Source organism: Melanotaenia boesemani, chromosome 24 (genome assembly GCF_017639745.1).
Source record: "Melanotaenia boesemani isolate fMelBoe1 chromosome 24, fMelBoe1.pri, whole genome shotgun sequence".
Classification (NCBI taxonomy): Eukaryota; Metazoa; Chordata; class Actinopteri; order Atheriniformes; family Melanotaeniidae; genus Melanotaenia; species Melanotaenia boesemani.
Window position 1 is genome coordinate 8,618,360 of NC_055705.1, and position 21,999 is coordinate 8,640,358.

Genomic DNA, 21,999 nt, shown 5'->3' on the forward strand with positions numbered 1-21,999 from the left:
GTGTTTGCTGTGAAATGATTCTGATACAGAGCAAACATGATGTAAAATCATGTTGCAGTGCAGAGTAATCCTCTTCTCCTTCGTCTGTTTGCAGATCTGATGTGCAGGTACATGTTTGCACAGTGTTGATGTGATTGTTCTAATGGCCTTTCAGCCAGCTGTCACCTCTCCCTCCTCTTTTTGCTTTTTTTGTCCTCATATCATCATCTTCCACTCTCACGCTTCATCGCAGCTGCAGCCTCTCGGCTCTGCTTTCAGTTTCACTTTGATTTCTCACCTCTATCTTTTTTTAAAGGGGCTATTTGATCTTTTAACAGATTCATTTTATCTGTTTGACCTTGCTATGCCTTTCCAACAGAGTGTGCAGAGGCCAGGGAAGAGGAAAAGGATTTCTTCCTCCTCTATTTAAAAATGTTTTAGGCTTTAATCAGCTGGACTGAGGGGGTCAGCAGTAAGCCCATCCCTCCTCATTTCTGACCTGAAAATGACTGATTATGCTTTTTCAAACTTTTTTTTCTGACATTGCATCTTAATTACAGTTTTAGTCTGGATAATGACTGATATCTTACAAAAGACTGCTTCATTTCATTTATTCATGAATTTCAAGGACTCTGTGATGACAGCATCTCCTTCACATGAGCTGTCTTGCAGCAAAGCTTCCCTACAGGCATCCTGCTCAGTAACTACCCAACTCAAAGGAAGATAATTAAATTACAGCTCAGTTTTAAGCATCACACGTTTGATCTCAGCGGGTGCTGGAGCAGTTTTGAAGGAGTCAAGTTGTTCTGATGCAGATTTAAAGCCAACAGATAAATACCTAGACCTGTTCACCTTCACCAACAGAGCAGAACCACATGAAGACATGTTTAAACTCGGATTAAGTCCATGTTTGGTCCAGCTTGCTAGTTCCAGGCTGTACCCCTTTTACCTTCAGAACTGCCTCAGTTTCCTGTTCTTAGCTGACAGGAGGCACCCGGTGTGGTCTTCGGCTGCTGTAGACCATCTGCTTCAAGGTTGGATGTGTTGTGTGTTCAGAGATGCTGTTCTGCAGACCTTGGTTGGAACCAGTGCTTATTGGACTTCCTGTTGTCTTTCTATCATCTCCAACCAGCCTGCCCATTCTCCTCTGACCTCTGACATCAACAAGACATTCTGGTCCAGACAACTGCTGCTCGCTGCCATGTGATTGGTTGATTAGATATTTAAGTTAATAAGTAATTAAACAGGTGGCCCTAATAAAGTGGGTGGTGAGTGTATATCTGTGAAATGTGTCTACACTGACAGTTTAATTACTCAAAACCAGCTATTAATCACTCAGTATAACTATCCAAACACTGTAATTTTTGTTCAGTCTTAAAGATGGAATAAAGGTTAATTTAAAGCGACATCATTGCCTCTGTCTCCCTGCTTGATGCAGAATTAATAGCAGTTATTATACCAAACATAATTAAGTACTGTTAATTTTCCAGAGGTTGAAGTGTCATTATTTTCATGTATGAATAGCTGATTGTTTTACATGTTATACAGTAGCTTAAACAGCAGCAGATGACAGCAACAGTGACCCTGCTGCTGCTGTCTGTGGACAGTTATGTTAATATTCACTACATTTTTTTTCTACTTGATTCATGCTGTGTTCACATGTAAATACTTGTGTAATCTTTGTTGTGCTTGTACTTTATCGTCCCGTCAAAACTCCATGTATGACTTAAGCTTACTGGTAAAATAGTTATTTCAGATAGAAAAATGGGATGAAAAGAGGCAGATATAACCTAAGCAGTCTAATTAAAAGTAATGTAAAATTGAAAATGATATATTGGAAATCTATACTTTCATTTCTAGATTTTTACTCAAACGTGGCATTTTCCTCCTTTGAATTTTTTGGTAAACCATTAAATCCACTTATTGCTGGACATGATTGAAGCCAACACACAAAAAAATTTGTAACTTTGTGCTGACAAAGACCGAAAGGAGAGGAGGGCGTGAGCATAATGCAGAGAAATCCATGGTTCAAGCTAAATAAATGCTGACCGAAGTGGTATTAAGAGGAAGAATCACACTCGGGGGACTCGGCTTTGGGATAAAAATGACAAAGTAGGACTAATAAAAAGAAAAGTACTCACTGATTAATTATTTTGGTTTTGAAATGATGGGACTATGAAATACTCAGCAAAAAAGAGCTCCATGGCAAATTCTCCATGACTCCATAGAAGTCATATTTTTCCAGAAACTTGAGCTTGACTTTGTGTCCAGACATGGAGTAGTTCTCCGTCAGTTGCTACTCCTGATCTGAGGATCTGCATTATTTTATCGGATACTGATCTTTCTCATGAACTAATTTACGCCTGTGTGGTCGCTGAAAGAGACATTGTAGTCTGTTTGATGTTAACTGTCGGAACCAGTGGACATCGAGTGACAACAGCATAAACCAGCATGGCAGTGCTGTTGGGGAGGATTAGTGATGGCTGGAAGAGATGGGTGTAGCAGAGGTGGAAGTAAGCAGAATGGGTCATACAGGATTGGTGCATGCAATAAAAGAAAGGGTGTGAGGATGACACCCACACTCTTGACCTGAGAGGAGAGATTATTGATGAGTTGTGTGTGTGTGTGTGTGTGTGTGTGTGTGTGTGTGTGTGTGTGTGTGTGTGTGTGTGTGTGTGTGTGTGTGTGTGTGTGTGTGTGTATGTGTGTGTGTGTGTGTGTGTGTGTGAGTGTTGTACAATTATACTAAATGGAAATCTTTTTGTTTTATTTACATAAACATATATCTTCAGTTTATTTTTCCTTCTTTTTAATTATGTCATAAACTAAAGGGGTAGAACACCCAAAGTTGTGTTTTTTGAGCTGTAAACAACACAGTATTACAGTATTACTTAATTGTAATGAAAACCTCATATACTCTTAATAAAATTTGTATTTTTTCATTTATTTTAAAAATGGGATTTTGTGGGTAAAAATGGCTCATAATGCCCTCTGCAGGGTAAAACCAGGTTATGTTTTTATGACAGAGAGGTTATCTATGTCACGAGAAAGTTTTAAAAACCCTACAGTCCCTCCATCCAGATACAGACAGACGGGTCCTCGCCTTGCAGGCGTAGAAAACCACGCCCGCCAACACATATGAAGGGATGAGAACTTATCTGGTGTAGATTTGCTAGTTTCAGATTTCTATTGTTTCACAGAGTTTCTGATGAAATATTCCTGCAATGGGACGGATTTGTGCTTTTGAGGGGTATAAAAGTAACACTGGACTTTATTCTTTACCTGCTGATCCTCATCTGGCGACAGACAGCAGCTCAAATCGTACCAGCAGCACTTCCTGCAGCTGCCACAACCTGCCGCGAGTCTTCACAGCTTTCCAGAGCTGCTGGAGTTGCTGACAGGGTAGCGTAACAGCGCTAACGGCTCAGACTGATACGGTTCAGGACAACCTGGTTCATGTGTAGCTGAGGATTCAGGAGGAGAAAAGTCTTCCACCTCAAAGACCGCTCTGTGGTGTAGGTGCTTTGTAAATCTCACTTTGCATCTTGCCAGTGAGCTGAGCTGCTGTCTGTCAATCATTTCTGCCTGTGCATCCTGCCCACGCTCCACTCCCTGATCACCCCACACTTCCCCCCCAACCCTTGATGTCTCATGCATTTTTCAAATTCAGCAGTGGGTGGAGTTATGCAAAAATTAGGTGTAGTTCCACTTTAAAAAAGAAAAAAAATTACTGAATTTTTGGGGAAAGGATAAAATTATCTTGTAAATGCAGAAAAATCTGCATTTTTAAATTATTATTATTATAATCTCATAAATTCAGAAAAACAAACAGTTTCTTGTAAATTGTGTCATAATTCCATTTTTTTTTTTTTTTTTTTCAATCATTATTCTTATCTTGTAAATTCAGGGGGAAAAAAAAAACATTTGTAAAAGTGTCAAATGAATTCCCACATTTCTCCCTAAATTTAGAAAAACTCAATCGGAAACAGAGCTTTTTTTCCCGAGTGAATGAAATGTGTTTCCATAACAAACGAAGTAAACTTTTATTTTTAAAAGAACTCCTTGTGACAGCGAAGGTTTAATGTGAAAGGAAACGGATGTGCCCTTGTTTACTTCCGGTATTCAGAGAATAGTTGTGCAACATGAATCTCTTCTGTAAAAACATAATGTTTCCTTCGGGTGAGCTCTATTAAATTAATTGAACCAACTTTACTGACCTGAAGCTACATGCTGACGGCGCTGGTACCAGAACTCGGTACGTCCGAAGTCTTCCTCTGTAAAGAAGTCTTCCTCTGTAAAGAAGTCTTCCTCTGTGACAGTTTAGCTAGCCTCGGTTTCTCTGTGAGAGAAATCAGACTGAACGTGTTTTTGACCACAAACTTAATATTTATGCAAACAAGTTAAGAAAAAAAGAGTCATTGTTTTAACTTGCTTAGTTTATTACTTGTTTCTTCTTTTCATCATATTTAATCTTAAAGAATCGTAAATCGTAAAAGAATGTAATTTCATAAACTTAATAATATTTAAGTCCTTATTTTTATATGTATTTTAATGTTGTTAGTTTTATTTATTTATATATAACATAATTTACTAAATATAATTTGATTAAATTATGTTTTTATATATTATTATAAATTATTATTATAAATTATTATTTATTAGTATAAACACATATATTTAATTCCATACATATATGTTTGTTTTATGTTATATTAACTTAATATATATTTAATATTTCTAAATAATATTTTAACCTTATGATTTATGAATTACTTAAAAACAGTGCCACATTTTTCCCACATACTATATTTTCCTTCTGCACACATATACAGTGATGTTTTATTTTTATTTTTAATTTTATTTGACTTTTTATTTAGTTGGTTTATTTAAATCTGTTCTGTAAAATATTTATAAAATAATATGTTGTCGTATATATATATATATATATATTAAAAACATAGCTATACGATTTTCTTGTCCTATTTATCACTGAGGCAAACTTGGTAATAAGAATGCATGTATGTGTATTAAACTAGATAAAATATTAATTTAATCTTCAGAAGGTGGCAGCATATTGGATGACTCTCTGATGTCCAGTTAGGTTCCTAATAGTAATATACTACATATTATATCAGTGGTCAGTTACAGGTACAAAACATGTTATGGAAACATCCTGGGGGTACACACACCACCTGATTGTGTTTAAATGAAACCTCTGATTATAGCTTACAGATCTACAGCTGCTGTGTTGAGCAAATCTGACCGCTTAGATCCCCTTAAATGTGAGTGATTGCAGCTATTTAACAACCGAATATACTGCTTTGATTTTCTGGAGGAAAAACACTACAGCTGGCCAGTCTGGTTTGTACTGTGTGTTGTACTGTGTGTGTTTAATAAAAATGTGCACTGAACAGGAAGTTAGCGACGGCCTCTCAAGTAAACAGGCTGCTGATTGCAAAAACATTTTAGTCCGACTTCTCCTAGAAGAAGATAGTTACACTGTAGAAACTGCAGAGAGATTTTTATTTGTCCTTTTCCACATTGTGTAACGTCTGTGCAGGTGGTGAGGATGACAATCCTGAACCTTTCCTTTGCTGCATGTGGTTTTGTGGGAATCTACCACTTGGGTGCGGTGGGGGCCTTCCTCCGCCATGGGGACAAGCTGCTGGGCTCTCTCAGGGCCTGTGCAGGGGCTTCAGCCGGAGCGCTGGTGGCTGCTGTGGTGGTCACAGCTCCTGACAAGCTAGAGGTGGGATTGGGGAAACCCTCACTGAGGTTTTTCTGAAGCTAGAAGGATGTACGTGTTTGTTTTCTCAGGTAGCACAGAGACTTTTAGAAGTTGGAAATGTGAGTATTCATTGCGGTAACACTTAAATTTAACAGAAGGTTCATCTGTGAAGATAATATCTCGTCTAGATTCTTGGAGAGTTTGCGTAAATACATTAAATAAAATAAAAAGGATTAAAACTGCATTCAGTTTAGAGATGATGTTGGACATGACAGGTTGAAATCCTTGTGGAAAATCCTTCAAGGTTTTTCTGGTTTCTATATAAACATATGTGATCACAGATGTGTTTTTTTATGTCACATAACAAAACCAAACTCTTAAAAAATACATTGTACAAAGTCAAAAGTGGGTAGTATAAATTACATTTACTCTGTTGCATTTACTGGGGTAACTTTTTGAAAAAAAAAAAGTGCTCCTGAGAGTAGTTTTACTGTAAATATTTTTTACTTTTACTTGATTTTGTAAAGACGAAATGCTACTTTTACTCTTTTGCATTGAGCATCCTTTTATTTTTTTAAACCATTTATTCAATTAAATATGCTTTATTTGTGCCACAGAGATGCCACCAGCTTCACCAATCAGACGCAGGCTTGCAGTCACATGATCACACACAAGCAGGGACAAGCTAAGCAAGATAAGAGTAAAAAATATTCAGACTAGTGACGTCCCGATTATAGATTTTCTTGGTACGATTATTGCCATAGAAATAGTCCTGATCTCCATGTAGGTCCCAAGATCATTTCAGGGCGTTGCCAGATAATTTTAAAAGAAATATAACCTACAGACAGTGGGACAAAAAAACATATTTGGCAGCCGCCAATTGTGCAAATTATCCCAATTTAAAAAATGAGAGTTCTGTGATAGTCATCATAGGTACACTTCAACTGTGAGAGACAGAATGTGAAATAAAAATCCAGGAAATCACATTGTTTGATTTTTAAACAATTTATTTGTAAATTCTGATATGGTTCAGACATAATCCTTGCTGAAAAGTGGTAATATTTAATATGGCCATCACTTGTGAAATGAAGTAATGGTGGCATCCCTAATTCTGAACGATATAGTCTTCTGTCTGTGTGACGTCACCTGCTCTGTCAGGCCTTAAGTCTCCTTCAGAGAGTCAGTAGCAGCTAAGAGACCAACAGAAACACCAAAATTGTTCAAGAAATGAAGAAATTCTACCATAAGTGTCTAGAAAAAATTAAAATACTGTCTCAGTTTTGTGGAGCTGCAGCTGAATGTCCTGAGGAAGATCCGTGGGAAAAACATGTCCATCCATGTCCACAAAATTATTGTAGGAGAGCCTTCTGCTTCTTCATGCAGCTGTTGCAGGTTCAAAGTGGAAAACACAGGATTTGAGAAAAACTTAAAAAGATTTCATAGGACCCTACATTTAGTTAAATGCTGCATAAGCTAATCAGACCACTATACATTTTCTCTGGAGGAATGAATTAGCATTAGCTACCAAAAGCTAATGGTACAGTCAGTATGGCCAGTGGATTTTCCAATCAACATCCCGAGAATGGGATTTTATTTTACAGACTGCCTGCTGACCCTGAACGGCGGGATAAAGGTTTTGCTGCTGTCAAATTAAATAATTGGAAGCTGTCAGAGAGCTGTCAGCTGTGTAGGAGCACTTTGTCAGTGGTAGGTAGGTGGTTGTAAATGCTGTGGTAAACTATATCAGGTATCAATATCTCCATCAGTTGGCAGTTTTGGAGGTTTGGAAACCAGGATTTTGGAAAATCATACAAATCATACACCAACAACCGCACATTTTCAAAGTATAGCCATCTGACCTCACCACGTAGGTGCTCAACTGGCTTGGAAAGTAAAATGGCCGTTAGTTCCATCCCTAAAGAGAAACAGTTAATGGCAAATTATTCTATCTTATTAAAGAAAAAATGTAGTTATGTTATGTAACCTGCTGAAAATATCTCTGTATAACTGTGTTTGTTTATTCAGTAAATTAATAATTAAAAAAAAAAAAGTCAAATTAACAGTTATTGAGTAATGGCAGATGGCTTTTTGACACCCATCATGGCAGCGTAAAGAAAGAATGTGACACTGGTGAGGATGGTCGATATAGTGCAGAAAATATCTTTTTAATAATCTGAATGATGACAGTAATAATGTGTGATGTGCTTTCTTCCTCCAGAACTGTAAAGATTTCACCTACAGGTTTGCTGAAAGTGTGAGACAGCAGAAGTTTGGAGCCGTCACACCGGGATATGACTTTATGCTCACTCTACGGTAATCTACGTAAACACTTCTACATGAGGAGGCTAGTAAGTTAGCTTCATGAGTATGTTTATTTTTCACCTAAATCTACATGAACTGGAAACTATAAGGTTTGGTTCTCAGTTACAGACGTGGACAAAATTGTTGATTCTCTTCGGTTAATGAAAAAAAAAAACTCACAATGTCCACAGAAATAACTTGAATCTGACAAAAGTAATAATAAATAAAAATTCTATGAAATTTAACCAGTGAAAGTCAGACATTGCTTTTCAACCATGCTTTAACAGAACTATTTTAAAAAAATAAACTCATGAAACAGGCCTGGACAAAAATGATGGTACCCCTAACTTAATGTTTTGTTGCACAACCTTTTGAGGCAATCACTGCAATCAAACGATTCCTGTAACTGTCAGTGAGACTTCTGCACATCTCAGCAGGTATTTTGACCCACTCCTCATAAGCAAACTGCTCCAGTTGTCTCAGGTTTGAAGGGAGCCTTTTCCAGACGCCATGTTTCAGCTCCTTCCAAAGATGCTCAGTAGAATTTAGGTCAGGGCTCATAGAAGCCACTTTAGAATAGTCCAATGTTTCGTTCTTAGCCATTCTTGGGTGTTTTTAGTTGTGTTTTGGGTCGTTGTCCTGTTCCAAGACCCATGACCTGCAACTGAGACCAAGCTTTCTGACACTGGCCAGCACATTTCTCTCTAGAATCCCTTGATAGTCCCTTAAGATTTCATTGTACCTGCAGATTCAAGACACCCTGTACCAGATGCAGCAAAGCAGCCCCAGAACATAACAGAGCCTCCTCCATGTTTCACAGTAGGGACGGTGTTCTTTTCTTCATATGCTTCATTTTTCCATCTGTAAACATAGAGCTGATGAGCCTTGGCTACAGGGAGGTTGGCTACAGTCCCATGGATCTTAAATTTCTGAATAATATGTGCAATTGTAGTCACAGGAACATCAAGCTGCTTGGAGATGGTCTTATTACCTTTACCTTTAACATGCTTGTCTATAATTTTCTTTCTAATCTCCTGAGACAACTCCTTCCTTTGCTTCCTCTGGTCCATATTGAGTGTGGTACACATCATGTCACCAAACAGCACAGTGACTACCTGTAGCCTATATATAGGCCCAGTGACTGATTACAAGATTGTAGACACCTGTGATGCTAATTAGTGGACACACCTTGGATTAACACGTCTCTCTGTTACATTATTTTCAGTCTTTTCTAGGGGTACCATCATTTTTATCCAGACCTGTTTCATGAGTTTATTTTTTTTAAATAATCCTTTTGAAGCATGGTTGAAAAGTAATGTCTGACTTTCACTGGTTAAATTTCATAGTTTTTCTTTCATTAACCGAAGGGTACCCACAATTTTGTCCAAGTCTGTAAATGTATGTTTTTACAAATGTAGTGGCTTAAGTAGGAATAATGTGATGAGTATTTTTATAAAAATCTGACATATGTCTGCAGAGAGGGGATAGAGGAGATTCTCCCCACAGATGCTCACAGTCTGGCCTCACACCGCCTCCATGTCTCTATAACACACTCCAAAAGTGGCAAAAACCACATTGTGTCTCAGTTTTCTTCCAGGGAAGAGCTCATAAAGGTAAGTGTCCTCTTAGATTCGTTCATTTTAAAACAGTCGTAAATGTTTAATGATTTTTTTAACCTCCTTTTTTCCCAGTCTACTACAGGAGGTTTTGGTTTTTAATACTTTACCCCTAAAATGAAAAGAAAGTCAATACTTATTTAATGAATGCCTTGATATTATATTTTATCAGCAGCACTAACAGGATGTTTGAGCTGGACTCGTCCATCTGACTGTGTGTTTCAGGCCCTGCTGGCCAGCAGCTTTGTGCCCATGTATGCTGGACTTAAACCAGTGGAGTTCAGAGGACAGGTAATGGGAAGGTCCATGTGATGTGGAAACACCTGATTCTCTGCTACATCTCAGCACCATGTTTGACACACTTGACAGTAACATATTATTAGACAAAGTGGAAAATTGGGTTGAACTTTCCAGTCTGGTTCTCAAATGGTTTTAATTTAACTCAAAAGACAGGGACTACTTTATTAATTAGTAACTATAGATTAGGGCTGGGCAATATGAACCTAATTTCATATCTCAGTATTTTTACCTGAATCAAAATATATGATACGTGTCTTGATTATTTTTGTCAAGTACCCAAAGAGACAAATATAATTTACAGCCTTGAGTGCTAAATGCACTTTTATTAAGGATCAGCAGCACATGTGCATTAAAACTGAAATTAAAGTAGCTGTATATTAAATTAACTCTAAAATTACCAGGATTTTCAGTTTTTCCTGCAGCCCCTAATTTTTTTTTTTTAAACTACATGAATTTCCATTAAAACTAGTTTTAATATTTAATATGTAAAGAACTGAGGAAATATGATCATTTTCTACCTGTTTCGACCACAGGTGGTTATTTTGATCGTACAGGGTTCTATTTTTAGACTTCTGTTGTTCTGGATCAGATCATGTGGAAGTAAAAGGTGGCATGCAGAGATGGATCGATGCTGTATTTTACATTATATATAAGAATTAATATTCACATCATCAGTGAACTGAAACCCAAACAGCTCAAAGCGGTTTCTGCAGCAGCTGCATAGAGATGTCCAGCAGAGTTTATGAAGGAGAAACAACCATGAATGTTCTTACTGCACCGCAGTCTTACTGTATCAACCACATGCATGCTGCCTTTGTGTGCAAAGAAGCACATGCATGTGGAAAGAAGGCAAGAATATTTATACAGTCACAACAATCTACAAATGCTTTAAAAAAAAACTATTTAGAAGTCCCAGCCAGCGTGGATCAGGTCTCTTCTCCTGCAGCAGACTTTGCCTCACATGCTGCAGGTGTCTGAGTTTTGTTCTGTTTTTTCCAGCTTTGTGCTGCAGCCCACTTCTAGACTTCATAGAATAAAACTAGACTGTTTAGAACTCAGTGGAGTTTTTATGCTACTGAATCTTTATAATCAGGGGAAGGTTACTGTTGTCTGTTTTATCAGCTGCTATGTGAAATCATTCCGCTATCAGAGATCTGAAAACACTATATAAGATTAAATTTCATAACAAATATAATTTACGTAGTTGATGAGGTGTTTATGACCCGCTGGGGTTTTATGAACATTTTCATCTGGAACATCTACGCTCTTAAAACAAAAGGAATGAAAAATACTTTTTGATGAGCATAACAAAAATACAGTTGTGCGAAATGCAAAAAGATAGCTTGTTTTGAGTTAAAAGCTTATTTTGATATAAACGATATTCCTTCATTCTGTATCATGTCATAAAGTCTAGATATATTTGAAAATAACAAGATATTGTCCAGCCCTACTATAGATCAATTAAAAACAAAGATAAGGGGTTCCCCAAGGCTCCGTTATGGGGCCCTCACTGTTTAACAGCTACATACTCCCACTGGCTCAGATCATGGAATCAAGCAAATTATGTGATCATAATCAAGCTGATGATATTAAACACTATATTACCATTTCACTAAGAGACTCTGGTACCATACAAAGCATAAAAATGTGTGTCCTGGACAAAACAATGAATGTTGCAGAACTTTTTTCAGCTGTATAAAGATAAACCTGAAATTATTGTTTTAGGAACCAAATGTTAGTGCTCTGCAACCAACTGGAAAATGGGACGTGGTCAGAGCTCGAATTACACCTGAGCTTTTTACGGAGCCTTTGTCAGGCGTTCACCGTGACTTTGCAAGTCATTTGCACGCGCATATATATTAGTGCATGTAGCACGGTCAAAAATATGGTTACTACAAAAGATCTCTCTGCTCCTACTGAATGCAGCTCGTTTAATCGGAAACACGGACGGAAAGTTCTTTTAACAACCACAAAAGAAAGCATATAAAGTGTTTTTTGTATGGATGCTCACAGCACGCTACAAACAAACAACGCTGCAGTCCACAGAGCTGAAAGAAAAGGAACGGAACACATTTGGAGGATTTAATTCATTCAATTAAATAAATAAATAAATAGAACACATCAGGAACCTTTCTGGAAAATTAAATGTAACCTGAAAGTGAGCTATATTTAGGGCTCCCCCTCAAAGTATCGGTTAAATGTCTTTAGGGGAGCTCCTGTGCCTTTCAGGGGAGCCGAGCTCCCCTTGGCTCCCCCGTAATTCGAACTCTGGACGTGACTCTCTGAGCACATAAAGATTAGTGTCCACCTTCAGTCAGCAATGTTGACACTAACAAGTTATTCTTTAACTCTGTTTTGTTTGATTAGAAATGGATTGATGGAGGCTTCACTGACAGCCTGCCCATTCTGCCTGTGGGACGAACCGTCACCGTGTCCCCCTTTGCCGGCCTGCAGGATGTGTGTCCTACCCACAGGGGGCGCTACAACACCCAGCTCAGACTGCCCAATATGAACGTAATGGTGAGTTCTGGGTGTTTTGGAATCACACTTATAATAATGAACTCTATTTTATGTGTATATTTGAATAATTAGATTTTTTTTGGCTCAACTGGAAAAACTGCAAACAATAAAATGACCTGAATCACATAGTTTAAATTTTGTCTTGAAAAAGTTCATTGATAGAAAAATGAGTTTGAATCTTAAACCCAGTGAACTGGAAACTGAATGTGATGAGAATAAATCAGCTGCTGAGAAATAGTTTGGATCCTAAACAAAATAAGGAAATGTAATTTTCTTTAGACCCATTAGCAAGGTTAGCACCAGCGCTATCTTGGCTAAGTTTGCTGTTGCCACGGAAACAAAGAGCATGTTAGTCAGAGTAAAATCAGTTTAGAAGAAGTTTGAGTTTAGAAGAAAATTGTATTGAAAACTTAATTAATATCGTGACAGAAATTATGATAAAGGAAATAGATAATAGAAATGCATTTTTAAAATAAAAAAATTTTTGGTTTTTTCTTTTATAAAAAAAAGTAACTATTGTGGAAACAAATAAAATCAGCTGATGAGCTGTCTGCACTTCAACCTTTCTAAAATATTTGTTTTTATAAGTGTTGATTGAATATTTCCATGCTATTGTACATCTGCTTAGACACATTTCTGGCTTATGTTGCTTTTTGTGTGGTTTTTATGCAGATGTGTGAGCCTTTTGGCGAGTGTTTTTTTAAATCTTTGGTATTTAAAAAGAAATCTTTGTTGTTCTTTTCTTAGATTTTGTATTCATTATTTAAATTTTTAAATTATTTTATTTTCATTACAGTTTGTGTCAAATTTTGTGATACAATGTCTTTGTTTTATTGTTTGACTTTTTATTAAAAAAATGTAAATAGTTTTTTTCCCTGTCTTTCATGGATAAATAAATAAATATCTATTTAGGTGACTTAACGGCTTCTTTGGTGTCCTCAGTTTTCAGTGGAGAACATCAAACGTCTGAACCAGGCTCTCTTCCCTCCGTCCAGCAGCACCATGCAGTCTTTATGTGAGGAAGGTTTCTCCGACGCCGTGAGGTTCCTGAAGAGAGAAGCCTTGATGAGCTGACATGAAGCTAGTTATCATTTACAGAAATGTGTGACTCAATTTAATTTGTTTTCTGAGTGATTAAAGTTTTTTTTGTTTGTTTTTTTGTTTTTTTTTGCAAACTGTGACATCAGAACCTGATAAAAAGCTCTTCATGTTGGCCTTTAGCTTGAAGCAGTGGGAGGAAAGTAGACGGAAGTCTGTGCTGCCATCATACATGTCAGGAGCTCCTTCGGGACTTTGGGATGGGATGTTGTCTTTGAAGTTCTGGATGTTTCTGCTGGATTTAATGTGTCTGCAAGCATGAAGAGACTTGAGCAGATTCTCATCAAAGAGCTGAAAAAGATCTGGCAACCTGAGATGCTTGGTTAATTTATCGTGTGCTGGATGTACAAAATATGACATATTTGCTGAAAAATGAGAAAAAAAATATTAAAAAATAAGCCAATGTGAATTATTTTATGGACTACTTTGAGGTCCTGTACCTGAAAGGGTTATAGTTTCTGTCTTCTGGTCCAGTCTAATTTATTCTGTAATATGCTGCACTTGTGTCCTGGTTTGATTTTAAACTCCCTGAGCTCCCATTGGATCACCAGAAGAAAATTAACTAGGAGGTGAAATATATATTTTTACATAATGCCACTGAGCAGAGTCGGAAGTTATTTAGGGACTTTTCAGCATCACAAGCAGTAGAGGACCCGAGTGTGTGTCATGAAACTGGGTTCAGGTCTGATCACCTTATTTAAATAGCACTTTCTAACAGTGTTACATGGAGCATTATAAACCAGTAAAACCACCTTAACAACATATATAACTCAAACAGATGAGCTATCATCTCCAGATAAATATAATCAAACGGCTCCATTTTACAGTCACCCAGATTCTCCAGCTGTAGAGATCCAACATGGCATACCAAGGGCATGAGCTGACATTACAGATAGTTTTTTGTTTGTTTGTTTAACTATGAGGCTTCTTAATGGTTCAGGACCAGTTCCTCAGCCTCTGTTGGAGGTGATGGTGGTGGGTCTCCATGTATCTCGTGGACCACTGCCTTCTTTTTGTCAACTAAATGGAGCTGAAATATTTATCTACAAGGCCGAATATTAGGTGAGAGAACATATATGTGTTAAAACAAGAGTCGATGTTGAAATAGCTACTATACTTCGTATTTTAGTCACTGTTGGAAATACTGATATCCAATCAATGCCTAGAACAAGCTTCCCTTTCTGAAGCATGTTTTTATTCTTCATCTTTAGTTTCCTGCATTTGCATTTTTCCCCAGTGAGACTGAATCTAAATAAAACCCAGATTTTATTCTGTCCACATGCCACAGTTTTAATAATGTTACACATGAACTAAGTGAACAAGTGGATTCTCCCACGATGCTTCTCTTTAACAGCAACAGTGTGTCCTGTTTTTCTCACTTGTTTGAGAACCTTTTTCCAATGAGGTGAAATAACTAGAATGCTTATTGTTAGCAGTTGCCATGGTAAATAGAGGTGTTGGGCCATTGCTAATAGCTTTTTATTGTGATTTGTGCAGGTGCCTACCTCTGGATAAACATGAAATCATATAGATAACAAAAAAGTGTTTCCTCTGCTAAATTTAGTCAGCTCCTACCTGATTGATGGCTTAGACTGCTTGAAAAACTTGTTTCGTCTTGACCTAGAAACCTTGGTACACTACAGTCAGTCAGACTCACCAGTCAACAAGTCTTTAAGTCTTTTAAGAGCCAAATTTCTGCTCTAAGAACCAAGATTTGGAGCAGACATCAGGTTTTCTGGTAGTTTGTTAAAGATATTTGGAGAAAAATCACAAAATTATGTTTTAACTCTCGGGATGAAAAGCGTACTTGATTCAGATGAATGTAGAAGTCCATGTGGCTCATGGCGTCGGTAGACCAGATATTTATTTTGAACCAGAACCATTCAGTGTCTTTTACACCAGCTGCAACATTTTCAAATAAATTCTTTTCTACACAGTAAGCCAGTGTAAATAACCAAGAACTGCCCCCGTGGTGAGAAGGGCAGTCAAATTCTTTTATATGTCGACGACATTTTGCCATAAGAGGCATGTAAAGAAGACATTTTGGTTTTATTAAAGTTCTTGGCAGGGCAGGGACACAAAGTTTGAAAACAAAAGTTGCAGCTGTGGTCTGAAAAAGTTAAATATCTGGGACATATTGTGAGTGCAGAAGGGCGTTCTCTTGACAGCAGCAGAGTTGAAGCAATTTCAAAAGCTCCAAAGACACGGTCAAAGAACCAGATGTGGTTTGTTGGAATGTTGAACTTCTGCAGAGCATGGATACCACATTACTCCACATCGACAGCTCCACTGCTCCACTGTATTTATGATCAACCTATGGCAGCGCATGACGTAATACAGTGGACATTCTGTGCAGCAAAAAAGTGTTTAATAGGAGCAGCAACACTTGCTTTACCTGACTATTCTAAACCGTTTGTGCAGACAGCTGATTGCAGAGACGGTCATGTGACATCTGTGCGATGGCAGCCCTTTGGTGGAAAACTACGCCCCCTGGCATACTAATCCTCTAGACTGGACACTATGGCTCAGGCCCTGCCCCACTGTGTTCAAGCTGTTGTAGCAGCATCAATGGCAGTGCTAGCATCAGCTAGCCTCGTTCTTTTACACCCTTTGACATTGAAAGTACCTCACACTCTTTCTGTTCTGCGCTTACAGCACAAAACAGTGCATTTGTCTCCAGTGAGAAACCTATCATGAATGACTGTCCTGCTTTCAAAGCCACATCAGACAGTAGAGCGTTGTACAGCTCTTAACCCAGCGACACTTCTCCCCACAGAAGCTGATGGAGACCCACATGACTGACACAGGAAATGCAACGGCCTAGATCTGATCTAAAGGATGAACCTTTACCAGATCCAGATGTTGTGTATTTTGTTGATGGATCTTGTAAGAAAGATGAAAAAGGTCAGAACAGAATGAGACAGACAATATCTACAGATAACCAGCAGGAAAACCAATCCTCAGGAAAAAAACTGTATTTTTCTGTAGTGACTCATGGCTTCAGCCATGTGTCAGCAGGAGGAATGTTTGGGAATATTTATCAGATATTTACACATCATTGATTCTCAAACTACTCAAAATTTTTTTGACAACACTGTTAAATTTGTTTAAAACACAATCCTCAAGGTAACATTAAGACTAGAATGAGGAAATTTCTAAATGCATTCTATCATTTCCAAAATATTTTCATGGATTTTATAGAATTAAATGAACGTGAAGGAAAGAAATCTTGTTTGATAATTACGGATACATTTTCTGAATGGGTTGAACTATTTCCATGTGCACACCCAGATGCTAGAAATAGTAGCTAAAGCACTAGTAAGAGAAATAATTCCAAGATTTGGAGAAACCACAAAGAATTTACAGTGATAATAAAACACATTCTGTAAATCAGGTTATTCAATATAAAGGACAAGCATTAGACATTCAATGTAAGGTGGACATTACTTCATGACTTCTGTCCACAGCGACCATTTATCTCCTGACTGATGGAAAACTACCACTGAACCTGAATTAAATCCACACAAGTGTGTTAATATAACATTTTATTGGGAATTTGATAGAAAATCAACATCTTACCTAGAAATGAAATCCCTTCTGGGAATCTCGTGTATTCAGATATCCTAGACAGAGCAAAACAATTCCAATGAAACCATTTTCCCAAACTTTTTTTAAATTCTAAGAAAGAAGATTTAAACATTTTTTGTATAAACAAAACTTTTCATGAAGCTGTGCTGCAAACATGTTCATGTCTACAACCCATTTACATCCATTTCATAAAGTATGCTTTTGTGAACGGAGGTAACAAGGCAGAGCTGAGAGGTGTGTGTGGTGTGTTAGCTAACGCTTTGCATTCCTGAAGCCTTCAACACTAAAGCTGCATCTAGCAAAGAAACATCAACACTAACAAACAACAAAGAAATAAAGAAAATTGGCTACAGATGCTGAAAACATCTGTCATGTTTGGCAACTCTGAAAAAAATTTATTTATTTTCATTTCATTTTTCATTTATTTATTAAATTAATTGTTTAATTAAATGTTTTCTCTTTAAATATAAACAAAAACCAAACATTTCTCTACAGTTTATTTCATTTGAATGATCCTGAAAGGTGTAACTTGCTTATTGAAGAGAGCCTATGACAGCCTCTCAAGGACGTTCATGAATGCAGGTTGTGGTGTTGATAGTTGTCTTTAAAACTTTATGGATGCTTAAAGAACACGAACTAAAAATGAATATTTTATTAATCCTAGTTTAGAGGTTTTGTCTTTGCATTTATCCCAAATTAATAGCAGCCACATCCCTTCGTTGCCAGCCAGGTGACTTGACACCAGTGTTGTGCATGAACAAGTTAAAATGACCACGTTCATTGAAAACATTCATTCATGTGAATTATGAACTGAACACATTTGTAAATAAAGACCTTGAACGTGAACTTGTTCAGGTTCAGTGAAGTCCTGTAGCAGTCACTGCGTCCATTTGCACCTGAGCTATACCCACTTCACACTAAGTTACCCACCATGCATTGCACACTTTAGCACAACTAACCAGCAACGCTCCTCAGCAACTCCTCAGTCACATGCCTTGTGTGCTTATGATTACTTACGGGACTATTACGTACTGTCTGCAGAGAATTCCAACAGTTAAAATCTAACATTTCTATGCAAGTTATGTCTGCCTGCACTTAAAAAGCAGGCAGACAAAAGTTAGAACGTCAGCCTCATCGGCTTCTAATTTGAGGAGACATGTAGAGTTGAAGCATCTATCCAGTTTGAGAGGATATCTGCAAGTCCTCGGCATAAAAAAAAGCCATTAGGGAAGCGCAAGACCTCCTGCCAACAGCCCCAAACAACCCATCACACTGGTGCAGGGGTGTACCACAAAAATCTGGGCCCTTTGTACAAACATCTCTGTGGGCCCCCAAGTGGACTTGATCAATAGTTCTCATGCATACTTTTCCTGTGGTATAAGACTAATGTCATAGTTTAACCTCTAAATGGTAACATGGCTTCTCTATCCATTTCCTGGTTCATCTGGCAGACACTCTTCTGCATTGCTCAACCTTTCACTGTCTTCCTGCTGGTCTGTCAGCATTTTTCTACCATACCACCTCCCTGGTTCTGTTAATAGCTGCAGCTTTGCCTGTTTTAAGTGGAAATATGTTTTTATTCTTAATGCAGCTCAGTCAGCAAAGTTTGATCCTCTGATTTTGCCTTTTGTGTCGTTCATTTTATCAGGTTTTATTTAATCCGTTCATTTGGGCTTGTTGGATGTCCTGGGCGTGTCCACTAGTAAGACTAGACAAGACAAGACGAGTCTGTCTTGAATCAGTCTGGATAAAACAAAGGTGTTCTGCATTCATTGGATGACTTCAGGCTTTATTAAAAGATGGCGCTAGTTTAAGTCTGAGTATTCCAGGTGAGTCTTGCTTTTTTGAGCATCTTTCATTAAATACCTCCCTGTCTTCGCCTGTTCATCCCAGTTAGTTTTGCTTCCTGCTACATCGGGTTTCTGTGTCTAACTGCAGCACCTCCATGTCGTCATTGTCTCCCTCAGTTTAAAGCAACACTACATGAGTTTCAACCCTTACAACTCTGTGCCTCTGACTTGTTTTGGTGGCACGGTAACATTCATAAAGCACATTTCTGGGGCTGTCATTGCCCTGTAGCATCCTGGAGCTGAGAAACCCCACTTCACAACTTTGTGTTCCAGCCCAGGCCATCGAGTGACAGCTGTGTTTTACTTTAGGGTACTGTACCATACACCAGCAACTGGATATAAACAGACTGACCATTTTGGATGGAGAGAGCTCAGAGAAGAGACAGGATGCAGACAGAATTAGCTGAATAAACCTTCGTCAGGGGGGCGCCAAAGTGAGAAAATCCTCCAAAGTTCTGTAGTGTTGCTTTAATTTCTCCTTGTTTTTTTTTCTCCTCTTCACAAATAGCCTTTAGCTGCTCCATTAGTCAGATTTTTTCTTTTATTTTTTGTTAAGTACTCTGAGGATCCCTTCTTTGCAGCATATTTTGCTGTATGTAAACGTAGTCAGATGTTAAATCATTCATACCGTTTCCCACTTAGGTCCTGTATCCTTATGGCAGCGCTGCATTCATTAATCCTCATTCTGCTAACATTCCAACAGATGCTTCTTGGCCTTTCTTCTATTGACGTCCGTACATGGTTGGAGGTACATGGGTGGAGGTACATGGTTGGAGGTACATGGGTGGAGGTACATGGGTGATGGTGTTGTGAAACTGTTTGCTAGATGTAATAGCACAAGTATGTGACGTGTTGGCTAGAGGCTGCTATTTCTCCTCGTGTATAGCAAGAAACTATGTGATGTCTAGTGTCCAATATGAAGTGTAATAAACTGCTGTGAAATGTCTAAACAATGCACACAATATTTCCAAGTGCTTATTGTGCATTCCAGTCGTCCTCTGAACTCATTTTCTGAAGGAAATTTTGCCAGAAAATGACTAAATGCTCTAGTTTATTCGAATGGTAAACACCTAAGAAGCAGACATTATAACTGACATGATATTTATAAATTTAGTTTCCCAAATGGCTCAAAATTAAATACAAAAACAAAGAAACTCAGCTAAATGACAGAAAACATTTTCTCAGAACAAATATGAAAAATAACTGGAACTGAATTATCCAACAAAGGTGGATTTTTACTATCAGAGATAAATAGTTCCTACAGATATACTTTTAATACAACCTTTTTTAAAATAAGAACTATAATATTGAGACAATTAAACTCTTTACCAAAGGCAAATTTAATTGTATAGCTCATTTCATTTACAAGACTATTCAAAGTGCTTTACATAAAACATTACAGCAGGATGCAGAAAGCAATACAAGTGCATTAAAAACAAAAAACTACTAGACTGTTTTCCTCTGCAGGTGTGAAGTAACATCTCCTGCTTTACACACTTGTTTCCACCCAAATGTAAAAACAATTCATCACTTTCAGATTTAACACCGCAGAGAAAACTTTAATCATATTTAAAAACATTAAAATCCCACAAACTGATGAAAATCTAAGTTATTCAGGTTTCTCTTTCATGGTAATACTTGTGGAATGAGCACAAAATCTTTAACAATTCAAAGTCAGGAAGTTTTATTTCATCAGAAGAGAGTTTGTTTGAGCTTCAAGTCCAGTGAAAAGGCCTGTGTGAAGCAGCATTCCCAGTCGGAGCAAGGAGGACGTGGTGTCGGTGCTGAGTGTGGAGGTGGAGGAAAGGAAGCAGAAATTATGGGATGCACAGTTGTGGAGGAATGGCTCTTGGTCCACTGCTGCCTGATCTGGATGTCTGTGAAGTCCAGCTGGGTCTGGAGGAAAATCACAGTAAAGACTGACATGCATTCAGAGACCAAAGGCTTTATTTGGGTTGAGAATAGTGGATCAGTCTATTTTCTTTACCTTTTAAAAACATCTGACTCAGCACCTTCATCATGATGGTCTCTGAGGAAGTGCTCTTCATTTGACTCTGCGTAGACTTGACCATCGTTTGTCTGATCACGATGAACTTCCTGATGTCGGCCTGAAAGGAAACAAAGATATAATCAATCAAAGAAGGACAGCAGTGTGTCGGTGGTTGAACAGATCAGTCTGTGAAAAGGTCAAAGCAAGAGAAATTATCTGTTCAAAGCAAGGCTCATTTAAACAGGAACATTTCCCTTACCATGAAGCTTCCTTTCATCAACACCTCCCTCATCAGCTGGAAGATGGAGGAAGAGACTGGAGGAGGACGTGAGGCTGGAATTGTCTGGAGGTGGATGGTAAAAGCAGCAGGTGGAGGTTAAGGTGGATTTTTTTCTTCCTGGAGGTGGATGCTTTGTACAAAGATAGATGGAAGATGATGGAGACTGTAGCTGAAGAGAGGATGTTACCATGGAGACGATTCAGGAAGAGGCTCAATCTGTAGATTTGTTTGTAAATAGTTTAAGTTGGAAAGTACATGAATAGATGGAGGTGTTTTATCTCAGGGTGGATGATAGAGTCTGCAGGTGGAGGATGAAGGTGAGCCTTACCTTAAGGGTGGTGCCAGAAGGTGGAGGCTGAAGGTGGATTTAGTTTCTTGATGTCAGAGTTGGTCGGTATAGAAGGAAGGTGGATTTTTCTTCCTGGAGGTGGATGCTTTGCAGTCTGCATGTTCTCCTTGTGCATGTGTGGCTTCTCTACAGGTACTCTGGCTTCTGAGTGAGCAATGCTCCCAACACACGACAACTGTTCATGGCGTTTAACTCTCTTCTATCTCCACCACCTGCTCAGCCTCCCACTGTGCTGACTGCAGAAATGTTTGCTTCCTACTTCACTGAAAAGGTTGCTACCATCAGTAACCAATTCACTGAGCCTGACCAACTCAGCCTTACCAAACCAGCTACTGGTGCCTCACTCTGCTCCTTCCGCTCTCTAAATGAGGACGAAGTCTCTAAACTTCTAGTCAGCTCA

The 21,999-nt window shown here is 38.1% G+C and overlaps 1 protein-coding gene across 1 annotated transcript; it reads left to right on the plus strand.

The window, feature by feature from the left end:
* Positions 1-4,089: 4,089 nt before the first annotated feature.
* On the plus strand, positions 4,090-13,598 carry pnpla4 (patatin-like phospholipase domain containing 4). Its single transcript, XM_041978574.1, has 7 exons — positions 4,090-4,234; positions 5,540-5,728; positions 7,926-8,020; positions 9,486-9,621; positions 9,850-9,915; positions 12,292-12,444; positions 13,387-13,598. Exons 2-7 carry the CDS (start codon positions 5,549-5,551, stop codon positions 13,516-13,518), a joined length of 762 nt encoding a protein of 253 aa, XP_041834508.1. The 5' UTR covers positions 4,090-4,234; positions 5,540-5,548; the 3' UTR covers positions 13,519-13,598.
* The last annotated feature ends 8,401 nt before the right edge of the window (positions 13,599-21,999 follow it).